General features: G+C 40.7%; 1 protein-coding gene across 1 annotated transcript; it reads left to right on the top strand.

The window, feature by feature from the left end:
• Positions 1–8,474: 8,474 nt before the first annotated feature.
• On the top strand, positions 8,475–19,351 carry LOC133139165 (trypsin-2). Its single transcript, XM_061258523.1, has 5 exons — positions 8,475–8,529; positions 9,084–9,234; positions 13,639–13,777; positions 15,846–16,103; positions 19,196–19,351. Exons 1-5 carry the CDS (start codon positions 8,475–8,477, stop codon positions 19,349–19,351), a joined length of 759 nt encoding a protein of 252 aa, XP_061114507.1.
• Positions 19,352–20,417: the final 1,066 nt, after the last annotated feature.

Below are 20,417 nucleotides of genomic sequence, written 5' to 3'. Positions count from 1 at the left end.
TCTCGTGCATGTCATTTACTAATTTACTAATGCTAGGGCAGGATAGGTTTATTACTAATGATTACTAATCTCCTTGTTAAACTTGTCATCCATCGCACCTGTTTTCCATTTCCTTGCTACGCTCTAACTAATTGTCTACACCTGTCTACACCCGCATTTATAGCCCAGTCGCGCAACTGTTCTTCGCGAAATTGCCTGCCTCTGTTTACCACGCAACTCTTGAGCAGTACTATTATTGATTACACGTTACGATCCAAGCCTGTTTACCGACCATTGTCTATTGATTTCTGTTTTGTTGACCACTGTTTGTTTTTGACCACGTCCTCGCCTACCGTTTTGTACTTTTGCTTCGCTGATTGTTTCATGGTTTCGACTCCCGCTTCGCCCACGACTACGCCTCTGCCTGCCGTCCGCCTGTTCATCTGCCCCGCTGACAGCTCTCCTGCTACCGGACCTCCCTGCACGTCTACCGACTACGAGTTTGCCTCTTCCCTTGGCACCGTGCTTTTTGTTTGTTTACTATTTGTTTGGCTGGATCTACGTGTATGGACTTTGCTTGTTTTGACTACGCTCCTGGGATTCGTCCCGAATAAAGCCCTGAGGGGTCTTTATATAACTATTGTTTCTGAGTCGTGCATTTTGGGTCCAACCCCCACGCACCCGTCTCACTTGCATTGATTTTGCATTTTTATATAGTATCAATTTATGCAGCCGGGCATGTACTGAAGTAATGCAGGAATTTAACCTACAACTGTTCTAACTGTTATAAGCCCAGGTAGTGATTTCATGCAAAAATTGTTTTAATCATCTCCACCGACCTTGAATAAGGCTGGTGCTGATACCTCCCTGTTTAACATTTTAGCACATTCATAGAAATAGATGAGTGCAGTCAACATCCATCCATTATCTTAACCTGCTTATCCTGAACAGGGTTGCAGGGGAGCTGGAGCCTGTCCCAGCATACATTGGGCGAAAGGCAGGAATACACCCTGGACAGGTCACCAGTCCATCGCAGGGCGCACACACACCATTCACTCACACCTATGGGCAATTTTGACTCTCCAATCAGCCTAACCTACATGTCTTTGGCCTGTGGGAGGAAACCGGAGTACCCGGAGGAAACCCACGCAGACACGGGAAGAACATGCAAACTCCGCACAGAGAGGCCCCAGCCAACAGGGAATTCGAACCCAGGACCTCCTTGCTGTGAAGCGGCAGTGCTACCCACTGCACCATCTGTGCTGCCTGCAGCACATGTGGAGGAAAAATAGAACACATGTTACAACAAAATATTAAGCAGAGAGCATGGTAATCTGTATAGCTTTGCTTGTGAGTTTTGCTGGTAAAAAAAGACAACTTACTTTGCAGCATTAGTGGCTCAGGTGCATATACAGTCACAGTCAGGTGCATACATTAACTCTGCTGTATAAGCTAACATCTGATCTTCTTTGAGCTATGTCACTTCCTCCACTGCTTCCATATCTGCTCATATCAGATTTATAACATTGGCGCTAGCCGATCGGGCAGTCAAAAGGGCAGCTCACTTATATCCCCTGCACTTCTTGGTCATGTTTCCTGTCTGTTCTGGCCCCCTGGTGGTGCATTGACAACAGAACCTCAAGAGGAAGTTTTTCATCTAAAAATCTTATTTTTGAAAAGCACAATACAAAGTACACTTAAATTTTTCCTGATTATAGAGGGGGACTAACATTCAATTTCTGAATGAATTCTTCAAAGAGATTACAAATGCATAGTAACTTCCTCTAATCACAATGCAGACTGTCATTTTTAATTTATGGGTATTTACATCCATATCGGGTGAATTGTGTAGGAATTATCTATTAATTAGAAATCAAAAGATAAACATTCCTGGAGCAGACCATTAATGCTTTATGGCTTCTGTGTGTTGGCACAGCTGTGGCTGCATTGCTGCTGAGAGCTAGCATGCTTAACACACAGGGAATTGTGCTTCGCTGGGCTGTGTAATTTAGTGGATTGAGAGGAAGGGGTAGCCACCAGGATGTACGAGGAGCACAGCACGGTGGTATTTATTCTCAAGATTGATGAAACAACCAACCTTTTCGAAAAGGTTAACTGGTGCTAAAGTTGTAAATATTACAATGTGCAGATGCCAAGGCCTGTGTTACCTGTCTGGATTAAATGAATCGGCAAAAGGACAGTCAAGGCTTTCAGCACTCCATAAGCATACATAGACCCTTATAGGCTAATTAATAAAACTGCTCACAGACAGGGATTTGCCATTATGGAAGTGTAAACAGCAGTGCGATTGTGCCTGTGTAGGGGAGACCAGGGATGATTGTAAAACTTTTTGTATAACTCAATGAGAATCTATGCTAGAAATTTTGATATAAGCTACCCCTATTTGTCTCCTATAAATATGAGTCATTTAGGCATCTACTACAACATCATAGAATGTGTGAGTTAATGCCAAATACATAGTTCTACCCACTACTGGGGTGAGTTGTAACAATTTGGATGGATGTAACAGGAACAGAAATTACCTCGTTAACTTGTCAATCCTCCACACCTGATTTCCATTCTCATGCTGCTCTCAAGCTAATTGTCTGCACCTGCACCTGCACCTGCACCTGCATATAAGCTCAGTTCCATGTCTTGTCTTTGCGGAATTGTTGCTCCCTGTTCGTCAGTGCACTTTTGAGTGGTTTTGGCAAGCCATTGTCTACCCGTTACGATCCCAGCCTGTTTATTGACCAAAGAGTATTGACTTCAGTTTTGTTGACCATTGCCTGCCTATACCACGACTTTGCCTGCTGTCTTTGTGCTTTTGCCCCGCGGAGCAGACTTCGGTCTTGACTCTTGCGCCGTCATCAACCCTGATCCTGCCTACCGTCCACCTGTACTTCTGCCCCGCTGACAGATTTCCTGGCTACTGGACTTTTTTGCATGGTGTACCGATTACGAGACTGCCTTCTCCCTCGGTACTGTACTTTGGTTTTGGCTGGATTTTACGTGTATGAACATTGCTTGTTTTTTGACTACGCTCACTGGACACTCCCTGAATAAAGCCCTGACGGGGCTTTATTACACCGCTGTTTCTGAGTCGTGCATTTTGGGTCCAACCCCCCACGCACCCGTCTCATACTGTATTCTACTACACAACTTGTACTTGTAAAACCCCACGCTAACCCAATGACGGAATTTAGCGGGGGCCGAAGGGGGTTTTGCGTGCTTGTCCTTCTGGCGTTGCTGGGAGAACATTAGTATGGTTAAGTATTATCCTCCGTACAAGAACAGAGCACAATTATGTTTAAGAATATACTGGGTCCGTTGCCATGGGTCGGATATGGATTGACCTGCCCCATATCCCGCTTACAGCTGGCCAGAAACGGATCAGTACAATTCTTAATATTCTCCGTTCTCAAACGTGGCCGTATTGCACGCTTAGTGGTTACTATAGTTTTACTCGTTTATCTGACTCCATTTAAAATATAATTTGGGTTTGCAACTTACGCGGACCTCGGGAGTGATTACATTCGACTTGTACCTGCGCCACCATTACTCAATATATGCTCTCGTGATTAACATTATTGCTGAAATCTCAGTTCAGTGTAGAACTCAGAGGCTGAGGGTCCAGTCAACACAATACATGCAAACCTGCCATGATAGTTGCGAGCCCAGGTCGGCGTAGCATTAACTGGGCTCCTTAGAGCTAATTTGACAGGAACCAGCGCCGTAACGCCCAGGGGTTCCCTTGGCGTCAAATCACAAGAGCCGTGCGTCCCCCGACCCTTTAAGTGGCAGAAACTTGCTGGCCTCACAGCTTAGAACTATCACATATGTGCCAAACTGCCGATCGGTTAGTCTTTAGCCTCCCTTTTCCCCCTCAATATTCAGTTGTAATTTAGGCTGAAAAGGTACAAGATGAATTAGAGTCATGGAGATCACGCAAGTTACAAACAGAATAGTGTATTCGCAGACAGATAGGTTATTAGCTTTAGAATATCATAATCAATTACAAAATACACAAATTAAGAATAGAGAGAGTAAATAATCATACCTAGCCTGCTTGGACTACACACAAACACAGAGTATAGAATATGCCATGTGGAAAGTCGAATACGATCTTCCGCTGCTACACATACATACATACATACATACATACATACATACACAAGACATGTTGTGTGGGAAGTCGAATACGATCTTCCTGATACTTACATACACGTACAATATGCTGTGTGGGAAGTCGAATACGATCTTCCCAGATTGGTCTGTCTCCCTTGCTTTTATGCCAAATCATACGTTTGGAACCAGGCGGCAGTGGCATAAATCAACCTGGAGGGGTGGTCAAATCTGGAATTTAGACCCCCACCGTTGGGGGTTGTTGAGTAGGGAAAATGAGATGATTACCAAGAGAGGACATGTAGGTTTTCCCTTGGGATTATTGAAACTATGGTTTATTAAAATCCATTTGGTATGAAATGTATCTCATCCGATTCCTTGATTTTACCAGATCACATCCATACCAAACAGATTACCTTTATGTTTTATTATGTTGCAGTTATCATGAAACTTCCCTCCTGATTATCCATTTTACATGCAATCCCTGTTACCATTACATAATACTTAATGCAATAATACAAGGATCACATGGGCAATGTTTTCAAGGTGTTACCGGGTATATTTACTATCTTAATAGCAGTTTTGAATATTTAATCTAGGAGAGCAGTCACCGGTGTAATGACAGCGGTGCCCAAATGAGGGCACTGTGGCATTGTCCGGAGTCTTCCCCCTTGGAAGTGACCATGTATGGGGTCACAGGGAGGTCACCAATGTTCGGGAGGATTCTTTTCCCATGACCCAACTGGCCTTGGACCACTCATACATCTTAACTCCCCAACAGGTAGTCTAAACAACATTGAAACCCCAGCTCTCAGGCCCCTCACAAATGGCAGCCCTTCCTGACCTTAACCACTATGCTACAGGCCGCCCCATCATATCTATGAATGCTGTAGTAGTTTTCATGATAACTGCATTATGCTGTAAATATGTCTTGGTGCCTCTCATGGTAATATACTTTTGGGATAAACCTGATTTGGGTGAATGAAAGGAAAGGAGACATCCCAGACTGTTTGGTTTCTTCTCCTTATCTCCGAAATCCAGGCCTTAGTTCTTGACCCTAAAAGTGAGTCACCCATCTATAATTTACAGCCAGGCCCACCAGGCAGGGGGCTAAAACACATGGCTTCTACAGAGACAGCTTTTGCCCAGTTTCCCCTCAGCTCCTGAATGGTTGTGATATCAACGGTAGACTGTTACAAAAACTAGACCATTACACCGGTCGCACTGAACCAATCAGAATAACACCAAACATTACTATATTCTGACCTGGGATTATCATGAAACATCTTTATGCCATCTCCAGTACTCCTGTACTCAAATCCTGTAGGAATGTGAGAAAAGGGGGCCCCCAGGGCCCAAGAAGGCGCCTCTAAGTATCCTTCTCTAGCTCTCCCCCACAGGCATGTGTGCCAACGGTGGGGGCTAACAATGTATGCTCCAGGAGGGGGAAGTCAGCAAGTTGACCAGTGCATGAGACCAAATGTTTTGTCTGGTTTACATACTTGAAACTTACAAGCTGTTTTGTACCTTTAAATGGGCTGGCCACACGTAAGATGTGAATATTGGAATATCTTTGGGGTCTGCAGAAAATGCTTATGACAGGGATATTTCTTCAACGCAGGATGCCGACATTCATGACCGCTGGAGTGGTATTGGGGGGTGGACTATAGGAAGGTTGAGTGAAAAATAATGGGATGTACCCTCTTCATGCGGGAAACAATGGCGAGAAACCAGGAAGTGCTGCAGTTATACGACTGAAATAGAGTTATTTTTGACATTGAAAGGTTAAACTATTTTACCAACAATATTGTGACTGCAAAAAAATAGACAACATGACAATTACTTTTCTATCTCAAAATCAGTTTTTTGGCTTAAAACACCCAATATTTCACACAGAATGATCAAACTTCTCGTGTGACCTCAAAGGGGAATATGGGTCTGAACAATAATGATCACATTACCACAACACATCCCTTATTGGTCAAATTGATGGTTTTACAACTAACCCAATGACACAACCATCCGTAGTCCGTCCTATATTTACTAAATGAAGCAGTGATTATGGAAAACTGTTAAATTAATTGTAATGGTTCAATATGTGATATGCTCTCTTTTGTTGCTGTTCCTGGTAACATGGTATGAAATCAATATAGGCAGGCTTATGTGCTCTCAAACAGAGCTCTCAGTCATCACAGTTAAAAGGTTGAAAGTCTGAGTGTCTACTGCCACACTCAGGCCACATTGCGGCAACACCCAAGACTTTCCCATGATTTTTGCCAACCACATGATGACTGGCATAATTTTGTGTGTGACTTCACCTGACTTAAGCTGACACAAATCCACAAATCCCATTAATGAATCCTGCATTTATTCTCTTCCATTTTGGCTTAAGTGAATGCAAGCATTACATGTTTTACCACACAAACTTAGTTTGGTGAGTTGGTTTTTCTGATTGGTTTTTGTAACTTTTCAAAATGTATTTTGAAGGAAAATATATATTGCTCTAAATTGGATTATTGTTACATTTTTATTGAATCCAAGCCTGGGTGTTACTGGAAACATACCTCTCCCCTCCTGAGAGGAAGTGTCAGATGAGACTTCCTGTGACATCTGCCACTATGTTGGATTGTTTCATGCCGCTGTTGATTCTGTGGTTGCTGGTCTGGGATAGATAACTGACACAGAAAACATAAGTCATTATGACTTAAATAATTACATAATTGAGTAAAATTGATTGTTACTTGTCACAAGGATGTATCTACTGACTGTTAGGACATGATGGGGACTCGGTGAGAGTTATGTTCTAATATGTGAAACCATCTGTGTAAGTGATATTTTTCAAATCACTGTACCTGGTCAAACAATTCCAGGTCTAAAATTGCATTTTTGGTTTATTTTATTGGTACTTTGCCCTCAAACACAGCTTGGCCAGCTGAGCACCTTCAGACTGCTCATCATGCCAGAAGGTGGAGCTGGTGAAGCATTGGAATGTCTCGTCCCATATTTGAAATGTTTACATTTCTCCTGTACATAATTTGACTTTATAAAATCTAAATAATTATTTTCTGCTTTTGCTTGTAACATTTAATTAGATAACTTGCTGCTTCAAGTGATGTGATATTCATCAACTTTATGCTGCTGCATAGTTTAAGCCGGATGACAATGTATTATTGCAATTTTTCATTTAATTACTTCACTCTTCTTTCTCTTATTATTTTCTAGCTGCTTCCATAGCTACTTAACATCATATGTCAGTCTGGAATCCCCATCTTACCGAGTGGACAGTGGAGCCCACCCAAGCCACCCCCAGCCCATTAGTGGACATACTGTAATGTCCAGCATATATGGGAATAGCAAAGACAAAAAGAAAAGGAAAACTTGAGATGAGACATATAAGTATTAATAACATAAAACAGAATTTCTTCATTTATTATATAAAGCACCATGCACAAATCAATTTTTACTAGAAAACAACTGTAATTTTGTTTGCAGGAATACAGAGAAATTAATCTCACGTTGATGGCAATCTGCCCCCATTATTCGACATATAATAACACTGCTATTGTGTGTTTGGAGCAACTAATAGGAGAGCAATTCTCTACACCTACAGTCAACAAAGAGGCTGAGTTGTTCCAGAATAATGCTGGAGGACACCTTCTCATGTCTCACATTGTAGGTCAGTTCCTTTCTTTGTGTTGTGGGATAGCCTCAGTCCATATTTTAAAAAGACTATTATGGAGCATACAAAGCTGAAATGCCATTCAATTGAGGACTGGAGAGATTAAGTTACAGTATATAAAAGCAATGTCTGGGTTTAAGAACCAGCAGTTGGAGATTCCTTAAGATTCCATATTTAAAAGGATCGGTGGGCTTGGTAAGTAACACTGTATTCAGTACAGTACACTTCATAAGATTATGTTTTATTTGTATATATTTTTTACAATTGCCAAACTGAAGAAAAAAAGTACATACATATACATATTTTCTGAAAACATTGTCCTGGAAAGTGTTGACTTCTATACATTTTGCATGGGGGAGAAATTATAGGAGATGGGAGATCATGAGATATTTGATAATGCAGTGTTGGGATAACATGATTATCCATAGCCTACATGAGATATATGGACTTCCAGTCAGCATGGAACATGACAGAAAGATCGGGAGCAAATTTGTCATCGGTAAACACATTTTCCGGAAACAAAAAAGATTACACCCAGGTTTATTAAGATAAATTACCTGACTGGGATGTAACTGGGAACTGTTACTATGGTTTACAGTGATTTATATTGTATTTATTTATGATACTTAAAGATGTAGTCTCAGAATTTCCTGAATGTAACTGCAATGTTTCTTGTTTAAGGGTAGGAAAGATGGGTCAAATCCTCCAGTGTACATTCTTACTTGTAGTTGCTCTCACAATCAGAGGTAAGATTATCTGCTCATTATATACTGTATACCATTATTCCAAATGGACACATTATAGTATGAAAAATAATAATTATAGAATGAAAACATGAAGCCGGTGTATTCAGCTACAAAGGAGAATAAAACATAGGCTACTTGAAAAATACTGATCTCTTTTTTACATAAATGTATAAGACAATTATATGGTTGATACGAAGCTCAGCTATGTTCCATAAAAGGTTTGCCTTATTCATAACATAAAAAAAGAAAGAAAGAAAGAAAGAAAGAAAGAAATTGAAACTTGCCCATCTGATTGCATTTGACGTGTTTAAAATAATTGATCCAGACATAATGTATGTTTTTCTTCATGCAATGATCCTGTCCAGAAACCACTGAATGATTCATGAAATAATTGCATGAAGCTCTACAACTGTACTATCTTCTGGTTTATGAAATTAGTGTAGGCCTACCTTGTACTCTAAATGGCATACTAATATAGGCTGATACAGTGTCAATGAGACGATATTGTATAAAAATGTGTGAAGATTTCTTCAATGCTGTTCCGTGTTGCCCAGAAACATTTGGGACGAGGATTATCGGGGGCCAGGAAGTTGTGCCGTTCTCCATTAAGTACCAGGTCTCGATCCAGTACAATGGACGGCACTACTGCGGAGCAACGCTCGTCCACGCCCAATGGGTAGTATCTGCGATGCACTGCTACAAACCGTGAGTACCCGACTTGTAAGGCACAAACTTGATGTGTATTTGATATGGTGAACATTAGCTAGAGTCAGTCACCAAACATTTGCCTGTGATATTTACCCGTTATTTCAATTTTTTTGAACACAAGTCTGGATTGCAGATATCAACTAATGCTTTTTATTGTATAGCAATACTTGGTTTACAACTATTTTAACACCGGGGTTATCATTAATGTTTTATTTTGCAATACAATTATTTGTAGGTTGCTGGGAAACATTCTATTGAGGTGCAGGCTCTCTTTTCTTTTTTCTAGTTAGTTAGGCACACAGTTTCAATGATAGCAAGGGAAAATAAGAGTAGCCTATAGTATGCACAATGACACACCAACATTATGACCACCTCCCTAATATGCTGTTCGTCCTCCACGCCAAAACAGCTCTGACCTGCCGAGGCATCGACTCTACAAACATGAAGGTGCTCTGTGGGATCTGGCACCAAACCATTAGCAGCAGATCCTTTAAGTCCTGAAAGTTGGGAGATGGATCGGTCTATTGCGCGCACAGATGCGCGATCGGATTGAGATCTGCGGAATTTGGAGGCCAGGGCAACACATTGAACTGTTTGTCTTGTTCCTCAAACCATTCCCTAACGATTTGTGTGGAAGGTGCATTATCCTGCTGAAAGAGGGATACTGCCATGAAGGGGTGTACCTGGTCCAGTACCTGGAAAACATTGCACTGAGCTTCACGCTCCCTCCACTGGTTGTCTTCTTCTACATCAGCCAGCCAATCAATTTGGCTGACATATTGAGAGCTTCGGCATAGGCCGATGACTGTGTCCATGTGGCCGATTAACAAAAAGGATATTGCTCCCCCTTGTGTCTTTTAGTGTTGATTATTCAAACAATGTCTTGGTTAACTTGACGCTTAGCACAAGTATTCGATTGCATTGCGAAGTAATGTTTGCCGTTATTGTAACTGAAACAGATTCGCCTCAATTAACGCACTCGATCCTCTGAGCAAAAGTCTGCTGGATTCCTAACAGTTCAGTTGGTTAGTTAATGCTGCCGCCAATATGTGAAGTGGCCAACGTGAATTTGCAAATAATTGAAAAGTAGCCATTTGCTACCGAAAGGTAAATTAATTGAATCCAAAGATGCACTCTTTTGTTAAACCTACAATTCATCAGTCAACATCGGCCACCACATTTTTCTCATCCTTAATAATTTTGTGTCTAGGAAACAGAATTCTAAGTCCAATCTCTAATTTGTCAAAACACAACTTCATGAGGGAAAAGACACCACGACACTTCTTTCAACATAACTCCTCCTAAGAAATACCAGATGATCTCTGTCATGCCCCAATGATTCATCATTGTGGCAATCGCCAAAATTATAATTTCACTTTGTATGCTATTCTCAAAAAATCAAAGTTTTCTTTAAACATGGTGTTTGTTTTGTCAGCTTGATCTTAAAAAATAATTGCCGAAACTTAAATGACGTTTTGTTTTGTCAGCCGTTCTTAAGAAAGTAATTGTTCTTATCACATCGTACAGGCATACAAACTGCCCTTCACAAATGTTTTCATTTCAAATGGTTTCATTTCATGACATGTTACATCAAAAGCTCAAAAATAAATGACATTTTGGATCACGGGCTATATTTTAAAAATAAATGTTCTTATCGCTTTGTATAGGCATACAGCTGTTCTGCAAACTGTCTTTGCCAAAGTTACCACACAAGACTTCCTGTCCTGCACGGTTCATAGGTGAACTGTCCTTGACATCGATAGCCCACCCCCACAACGCCAGGCATCCTGCCCTGCAAGCAGTTTTCTAACAGAGGAATCATAAAAAATGAATCGTGCAAAACATGGTGTTATTCGGTATTCGGTAACTTTTCTTAAGCATACACATTATTTTATTTAATTCAGGTTACATATGGGTCACTATACTTCTGGCACAAATGATCAGTTAATCAGTTTGAAAATACATAGGCATACTTAATCGTACTTTAACAATTGATTAATGGTGGTTTCTTGCGTTTCCATATGCTCATCTGTAAAGAATGACATAGGTTCATTGGATTACGTATTCTACAGTTGACACTGTGGTTTCTTGCATTTCCATAAACTTTAATGATATAGGTTAATTGGATTACATATTGATTATATGAGTAAATAGGCAGCATACATGTGATATACATTGATTATAGGCTGCATACATGTTGGTATACTTTTTGGCATGAAGCTTTGAGAGTTTTGGAGGAAGCAGCTTGCTCAACTTTAGCAATTTGACGGTTTGGTCTAATTTTGATTTGATTGTTTTAAAACTGGTGATTGATTGTCTTAACATGAGGCCAGAACATCTTGTTCTGTGAATTTTTCCTACAATAACAGCGAATCTAATCTAAAACTGCGTGAAACTGTAGACGATATAAATTCGTCAACACATCCTTTGAAAATATGAAACCTGAAAAAGTTTTTGCCCAACTCTTTTTGAAATGTTCCTACCCTATTTAGCATTCAACCATGAACAAGCCATTAGTTTCAGTTGTGTGCTGAAGTGATTAACTACAACTCAGAAATAATATTAGGGTTCTGTTCCACTGTTCAAATTGACCTTTTTCTGTTTGCTGCTGCAAATCATCCCTGAACTATTCAGTTTTGAGGATAATACCACATTTTGAATGATTACACCATGTTTATGGTGAAATTAGTATCATTATTTTCTAGCTTTGAAGTCAATTTTCTCAAAACCAGATTTTGGACCATATTACAGGACCTCATGATAATTGAAGTATGTATCTCTAAAAAGACCCGTTTTGAGTGGAACATAACCTTAATTAAAGTGAGTGGCATCTAAAACAACATTTGAAGATACCTATATATAACATATTGTCATGGTTTTCATTGTCTACTTCTGGAAATTCCAGTACTTACCGCTCTAATTGCAGTCAGCTGCTTGATGAGCTATTTAAGTCTTTTCCTCTGAGCTTTGGTGCTTCAGTTTGACACATGCACAGAGCCGGTATAGAGAGAGAGAGAGAGAGAGAGAGAGAGAGAGAGAGAGAGAGAGAGAGAGAGGAGAGAGAGAGAGAGAGAGAGAGAGAGAGAGAGAGAGGAGAGAGAGAGAGAGAGAGAGAGAGAGAGAGAGAGAGAGAGAGAGAGAGAGAGAGAGAGAGAGAGAGAGAGAGAGAGAGAGAGAGAGAGAGAGAGAGAGATGAGAGAGAGAGAGAGAGAGAGAGAGAGAGAGAGAGAGAGAGAGAGAGAGAGAGAGAGAGAGAGATTAGTTTAGGGACCTATTTTGTTTCCCTTTGGGCTGGTTAGTTCCCGAGAACCTTCCCTAGTTTTGTTTCTTGGTTCCGCCTCTGTGCTGAGGAGCGAGTGGCAGAGTTCGGCACTTACGGTTTAGCCCATTCCGAGACTGCCGGTAAAATCTTGTTTTGTTTTTCCTGACCATTAGAGGTCAGGTCAGTGGGTAGTTCAGTGGGTAGTTCACCAGGGAGTCTCTCCCGTTTTCTGTTATTTTCCTTGCCTATTTTAGTGCTTATCCAACTTATCGTTGGTAACTTTTGTGATCCCTTCCCGGTCGCTCTTGGTCTCCCGCCCCTGCTCCCTTATACTTATAGGTAATGTGGTTGGAATAATGTAATTGTACACAACATTTCTTAGTTTTAAACCAAATACTGACTGTGTTATATATTTTTCTTTCTCAATTTCTAAAAATGTAATCTAATAACACCTGTGACTGGATAAGATCAACATTTATACTAGATTGTAATGAGCACGGAATAGTGGAATTGCTAATGAAAGTCCTTGGTTAAAAATCTATATATTGACATTATATCGGCCATTCTGCTCTCTGAATATCGGCATCGACCATTAAAAAACACGTATTGGTCGACCATACTCTTGCCTAGGTAAACAGCGAACACGTACTCGGCTGTCCACATGATATGAAAGAAAACGGGCCTCATCAACCAGGCAACCTTCTTCCATTGCTCATACAGTAGGTCCTGTTCAGCTTGTGTGCCCATTGTTGGCGCTTTCGGGGAACAGGGGTTAGCGTGGGCACTCTGACCCATCTGCGGCTTACGGAGATGCTCCGACCCAGTTGTCTGGCCATATCAATTTGGCCCTTATCAAGGTCACTCAGGTCTTTACACCTGCCCATTTCTCCCACATCCAACACGTTGACTACAAGAACCAACTGTTTGATTACAGTGTAATATATCCCAGACCTTGACATACACTTTTGTTACAAAATAATCAAATAGTTATTCACTTCATCTGTGACTGCTCATAATGTTTTGGCTTTCAGTGATCTGCTAGTGTCAGTGTCAATCGAAGTGGAATGTGGCAACACAAATTTGAATGATATCTGATTGTGAAGACACTAAAACCTCAGGATTCTGTTGATGGTTCGCAGGCCTGCTCTGATCCGAGTCGTCTTGAGTGAGCACAATCTAATAATACGGGAAGGATATGAGCAAGAAATGAAAGTATCCAGGATCTTTTATCACAACTACAACTATAAAACATTCAATAATGACATCATGATGCTCAAGGTAAGCACCAATTTCACATCCACTCTGTCATCACATTTCCATCCATCCATCCATCCATCCATTATCTGAACCCGCTTATCCTGAACAGGGTCGCAGGGGGGCTGGAGCCTATCCCAGCATACATTGGGCGAAAGGCAGGAATACACCCTGGACAGGTTGCCAGTCCATCGCAGGGCACACACACCATTCGCTCACACACTCATACCTACGGGCAATTTAGACTCTCCAATCAGCCTAACCTGTATGTCTTTGGACTGTGGGAGGAAACCGGAGTACCCGGAGGAAACCCACGCAGACACGGGGAGAACATGCAAACTCCACACAGAGAGGCCCCGGCCAACAGAGATTCGAACCCAGGACCTCCTTGCTATTATGACCTTTGATGTCAATATAAATGTTCTTACCCACAGACGAGTGTACAGGTGGGGAAGGAGTGCAGTTTAGCTCTTGGGCTAGTTATCTGAGATCCAAGCTAAGGTTCTGGCTAATGTACTTTAAGCTGTTCAAGTTGTGTTTAAATGCTCTCTTGTATCTTTTCAACCAGTCAAGTACAAATAATGCTTTTATTTACATATTACTGTATGTGCCACATTGCAAATGCATCCTTTAAGTCATTATGGAGCAACGTTAGACTCATAGCAGGTTACCGCAACAATGCTGGTGATTTCTGATGATGGTTAGGGGCAATTTTTTTAGCTGATTGGTAACACGTTCATCAAACATATATTTGGACGAGTGAGAGGCTTGGGTTCAAATCCCACCTCGGACTCAGGCAAATCTCTCTCTCATTACAATTACATTATAGATACTTAATGACTAAAACTGTACATGTTGTCATTACAACTAAACCAGGGGCAGTCTGTAGCATACTGGTTAAGGTACATTACAGGGACCCGAAAAGTTGGTGGTTCGATCCCTGGTGTAGCCACAATAACATCCGCATAGCCGTTGGGCCCTTGAGCAAGGCCCTTAACCCTGCATTGCTCCAGGGGAGGATTGTCTCCCACTTAGTCTAATCACTGTATGTCGCTCTGGATAAGAGCATCTTCCAAATGCCATTAATGTAATGTAATGTAATGTGATATAGCCAAATATATTGAACTGTACTGCAGGAGCATACAAACCAGCATTCTCTTTAATTGTTTGAGAGATTGGTGGCCACAAACCCCAGCATATTCTTGTGTCTCCCATGACCCAAGCCCACCAGTAGGCCTCATATCACATATGAGAGAGAGAAAAGTAAAAAACAGAGAGCTAAAGTAAAGTACATTTTATTTTTATCACTTTATTACTTTGAATCATAAGAGCACAAGGTGCTTCACAAGCAGCACACAAAAAGAAAACAAGAATAAGACAAGACAGCACCAATAAAATATAAAAAGAGATAAAAATACACAAAACATCAAACATTAAGCCATTTTATAAAAGTGAGTCTTGAGCTGGGACTTGAGTGGACTTGAGTGGACACGGAGGAAGCTGTTCTGATATCCAAAGGAAGGCTGTTCCAAAGTCTGAACGCTACGACCGAGAAAGCGCGATCACCTTTCGTTTTCAGCCTGGACTTTGGAACAGCCGATAATGCCAAGGAAGATGATCTGAGTGTGCGAGAAGTTTGATATGATGTTAAAAGGTCAATGATATATTCCGGAGCAATGCCAGCCAGTGCTTTAAAAGTAATAAGTAAAATTTTAAAATTGACTCTAAATTCAATAGGAAGCCAGTGTAATGTTGCTAGTACTGGGGTAATATGGGCCCTTCTATTTGTCCTAGTCAAAAGTCTGGCTGCTGCATTCTGCACCACCTGGAGACGGGACATGGATTTATGACTTAGACATGTATATATGGAGTTACAATAGTCCAGACGTGAAGAATGCATGAATGATTTTCTCTGTATCCTGTAATGATAACATGCATCTGATTTTTGAGATATTTCTTAAATGGTAAAAACAAGTCTGGATTACTTTTGTAATGTGGAGATTGAGATTAGACTCAGATATGGTCGTGTCAAATCCACTCAACTGCTGCCACCTGGGAATTGTATCCCCTGTGTTCTGTTTCCCTGTTTCAGCTGGAAAGGCCTGTGAAGCTGAATGCCTATGTCCAGCCTGTCCAATTTGCTGATCTGTATACCGAGGAGCTCAGAGGAGGGGACAGCTGCACTGTGAGTGGCTGGGGGGTGACCCGCGTCTACAGCTACACCCTCTCCCCCGTGCTGCGCGCTGTCGACGTCAACATCATCCCCATGTGCCATTACTACTATTTCTGGAGGATCAAACAAAGCATGTTTTGTGCCGGTTCCCGATACGGAGGCAAAGACTCCTGTCAGGTAATAAAATCCTGCCTGAAGCAGATGTGATGTGCTTAATGACGGCCCTTCTGGCAGTAGTGCACAACTCCGGTCCTGAAGGGCTGGGTCCTGAAACTCTGGTCCTGAAAGGGTTAAGTTGGCTTAAGCATCGGTACAAACATACAAATACACAACACTAAGGCACATATATGTAAAGGATACAAGTATTTTAACTTACATTCCCTTCGATGCCGGCACATTTTTTTGATACAAACATGATGAAATCTGTTTTTTAAAGGCTTCAGCAAAGTGGTCACTTTATACAAATTGCATAAATAGCCACAATATCTTTTTGACAGCAGCTGCTCTCTTCCAAATTAGTTTTTCAAGAGCTAACAGCTTTGTGACAGTCCTTTTATCCAATGACTCACAATTGGTCTATTAGTATTCTTCCAAAACTGTGCTGTCTGGTGCTTTGCATGAAGCAAGCAAAAAAGCATGTTCATTTTATTCTGTATTGCCTAAATTATTGTCTGTTGGTAAAATACCTAAAATACATGGTATTTTCTCATTGGAAGCAGACAACGGAAGCTTCACCATAAATTCAAGCCAAAACTCTTGAATTTGAATGCAATCCCAAAGGCAATGAAATAAGATCCTGTTCACATTTACTACATTTAAGGGTATTGCCATTAAAATGGTGGATTACCAATGGTGTAATATACACTCGTAATCCATTTTCAAACCTGAATTCTGTTCCTGTCGGAGCCTTTAAACATATCTCCTTCCAGTCATCTGTGGCTTTGTCTCCATTTAAATGTTTACATCATGCCAATCTTTTAATGTCACATGATTCATGGGCTCCACAATTATTTTGTAAAACATGGGATTTTGGCCTGCTTCATTCTCATGATCTATTGTTTGCTTTCTGAAGGGTGGGTTTTAGAAGGGAATTTGGTAACACTTTACAATAAAGTTCCATAAATTGGCATGGACTCATGTAGTTGTTAACTAACTACTACTGAGAAGTTAATATGTACAACTCTGTTAATGTACACTACCAGTCAAAAGTTTGGGGTCAACTTGTTTTTTTATGCTTTTTCTGATTTAATTTTTTTTTTTCTCTGTTGGTAATCAAAATTAATTAATGTTAACAACTGCATGAGTTATTGCCGATGCATGTTATAATGAAAAAGTCAGTTATGTATTTGTTAAAGTTTAACTAATTATAAGATACATTAACAAATGCATTAACAAATGAAAAGTTAATTTCATGCTTAATGTACTTGTCTGTCATTAATTCATGTTAACAACTACATTAGTTAATGACAATTCATGAACCTTATTGTAAAGTGTGACCAGGAATTCTGTGCCTTCAATCTGTTTTTGTTGTATATTACCTTCATTGGGTAGATCTTCAAACGATGAGTGTCATTACTGCATAAATCCATAATTTTACTTACTCCCTTATCAGGCCACAACTTCTTAGAGACTAAAATTCTTGTTTCCGTTTATTGGTATGAATTTGGATAGCTGTGGTGTCTCCCCCATAGATAACTTTGCCCGTGCTGCTTTTTGCTCCAACCATTTTAGTCCAGCTCCATTTTCTAAACCAACGTACATACCAATGTAGGTCCACTCCTGCATTGTGCTACAGTACAACATTTTTACCAAGGGTAAATATGTAGAATTGTAGTTGAAGACTTTTTGCTAATATTTAAGAACAAATGACAGATTGGCCTCATTAAATAATAAAGAGCAGAAGGTACAGATCCAGAAGAAATGTGATGGACACCAGTTTATCAGCGGCACATGAATCCAAGTAATTTCAATTTACATATCCCTTCTGAATTCCGCAAACATCTTCCTAATTGTACAATCAACTATGATCCTCATTAATATAATTGCATCTACTATTTGACAGATGACTGTCAAATGCAAAAATATGTATCCTATTACTTTGCACACTGAGCCTATTTCAACCAAAGCCAGTCACAAAAACAAAACAATTTGGGCTATGAAAATCAACAATTACTTCGGTGTCGTCAAACAAAATCTAACCATTTTCCCAGCAGAAGGTTGAGCTGCATGGTGATTCCTAACGGAATGCACTGTAAAACCAATGCACAAGATGGGGCAGTTTGCGTTTTTTCTCTACCCTACCATTCGTAGTACTTCATTTATACTCCAAACCTGGAGTCTGGACCTGTGTGGACTGGAAAATAGACATCAAATAGGCCTACTGGAGTTGTGCCGACACAGCCGCCAGAGACGTTTCAGGACAATGCTTTTGGGGCACAGCTGAAGACAAAAGTGCTTGAAATGATCTTCTGGTTTGAAAGTAGATGGATCAGGATACACAAAACCTGAAATAAGATCGAACAACTGAAAAGTGAATACAGAACACTGGCTCAACAGTCACACAGTGCTGTCAAATGAATAAATGCAACAAAATATTCAAAGTTACTGAGAATCTGACAACATATATTAATGAATTGTGGTTCTTTCAAATGAGTAGCACATGAACAAGGCTCTACTTTTATATTCTGGGAGTTCTGGGACAGCTCACCAGCATGCGACTCCTTTTTCATTATAATAAATCAAGACTATATTAGGGCAAGATTATGTATTTATATTATTATTCATAAAATTATTTACTACAATTATTACAGGTAATGGCTTCTACATTGTACATAATATAATGTTCATGTGTTTATGTAAAACAGAATTTCCCCTTAAGCTATCCCCAGGGGTGTGCGTATGGGTGGTGGTGGTAAGAAGGGGAGGTCAGGGTTTGTGGGAATTTAGAACTGACCTTATTTAGCAATTGTTTATGCATTTCCCCAACAAAACCCCCAACACACACACACACACACACACACACATACACAACAGAAACAAACACTATCTCACAATCTCACATTTGCAGAGTGAGCGAGGTTAGGAGCTAGGGAAGAAAGGCTTCATTCAGTAGAACACAAAGACAAAAATCAGGAGAGTGCTTCCGCTAAGTGTGTCGTGGAACAGATCAGTATTAGCCTCACCATTCAAGGAAGTGGACACCATAAAAGGACACCTTTGTTCATTCACTCCCTTTGTACCCTTTTCTCTGTTTTTCTGCCTCCCTGCAGGGAGACTCCGGTGGCCCCCTTGTCTGCAAGGGCAAATTTGAAGGCATCGTCTCATGGGGGATCAGTTGTGCCAACCCCTACTACCCAGGGGTTTACACAAAAGTGAGGCTCTACGCTCGCTGGATGAATTGGTTAATCAACACCAAAAGGAACTGAGGCCCAGGTCATCCACGTGGGACTGGCTAGCTTGGAGAGGGATGGTACCTGAACAACCACTCCTGTTGGTCGCGCTTTACGTAAAAGACGCCAATGAGAGTCAGTACTGACCACCACAGCGTAGCTCGGACATTAGCCTTGTAGGGGTGAATATTCCAAAGATGGCATTGAAGACAACCTTGCCACCCCTCATGTGCATCATGGAATGTGTAGAATTCTGTTTGTTTTGCCTGAACGCCATCGATCTGTGACAGTTTGTAACAGTGCTGCAAATCTATAAAAATAATTGTTAAATAAAAAAGAAATAAAAGGATTCAGAGTCACTGGTTTCATATTCCACCTGAACTCAGCCACAAAAAAAGTAAACAAAACACTGGGGTAAACTCAGATAAAATAACATGCACATGCACTTTGCCAAATCAACACAGCCAGTGAGGCTGCTGCATTTTCTGAAAGGTTTTAAAGGAGTAACATGGTGGGTGGTCACACTTTCTAGGTTTTTATATGTAATATGCACAAGAGAGCAGTGAAGAAACACGATGAAAGTATTAAATATGTCCATTCTTTAGTTTTGGAGAAGTAAGAAGTTTATCACAAAATTTTCAACCAGTTGAGAATGTTCTCCTTGTAGTGCGCCATACATTACATTACATTACATTACATTATTGGCATTTGGCAGACGCTCTTATCCAGAGCGACGTACAACAAAGTGCATACCCATAACCAGGGATAAGTTCGCTGAAAGACCCTAGAGGTAAGTACAATTTCAACTGCTACCTGTACAACAAAGATAAGGACAAGGGCCATTTTTTTTTTTTTTTTTTTTTTTTTGAACAAACAAACAAACAGAGCAAAAGTCACCAAAGTTAACTATCCAAACACTGCTTACCTAGCCAACTAAAATACTGATACACAAGTCACAGAGACAACAATTAAGGTTCACAGGGAGGTAGGGAGGGATGGGGAGAGGTGCTGTTTGAAGAGGTGTGTCTTCAGCTTGCGCTTGAAGGTGGGGAGGGATTCTATAGTTCTGACCTCAACGGGGAGTTCGTTCCACCACCGTGGA

The sequence above is a fragment of the Conger conger genome, chromosome 10 (genome assembly GCF_963514075.1).
Source record: "Conger conger chromosome 10, fConCon1.1, whole genome shotgun sequence".
Taxonomy (NCBI): Eukaryota; Metazoa; Chordata; class Actinopteri; order Anguilliformes; family Congridae; genus Conger; species Conger conger.
This window is presented reverse-complemented; position numbering and strand designations above follow the sequence as displayed.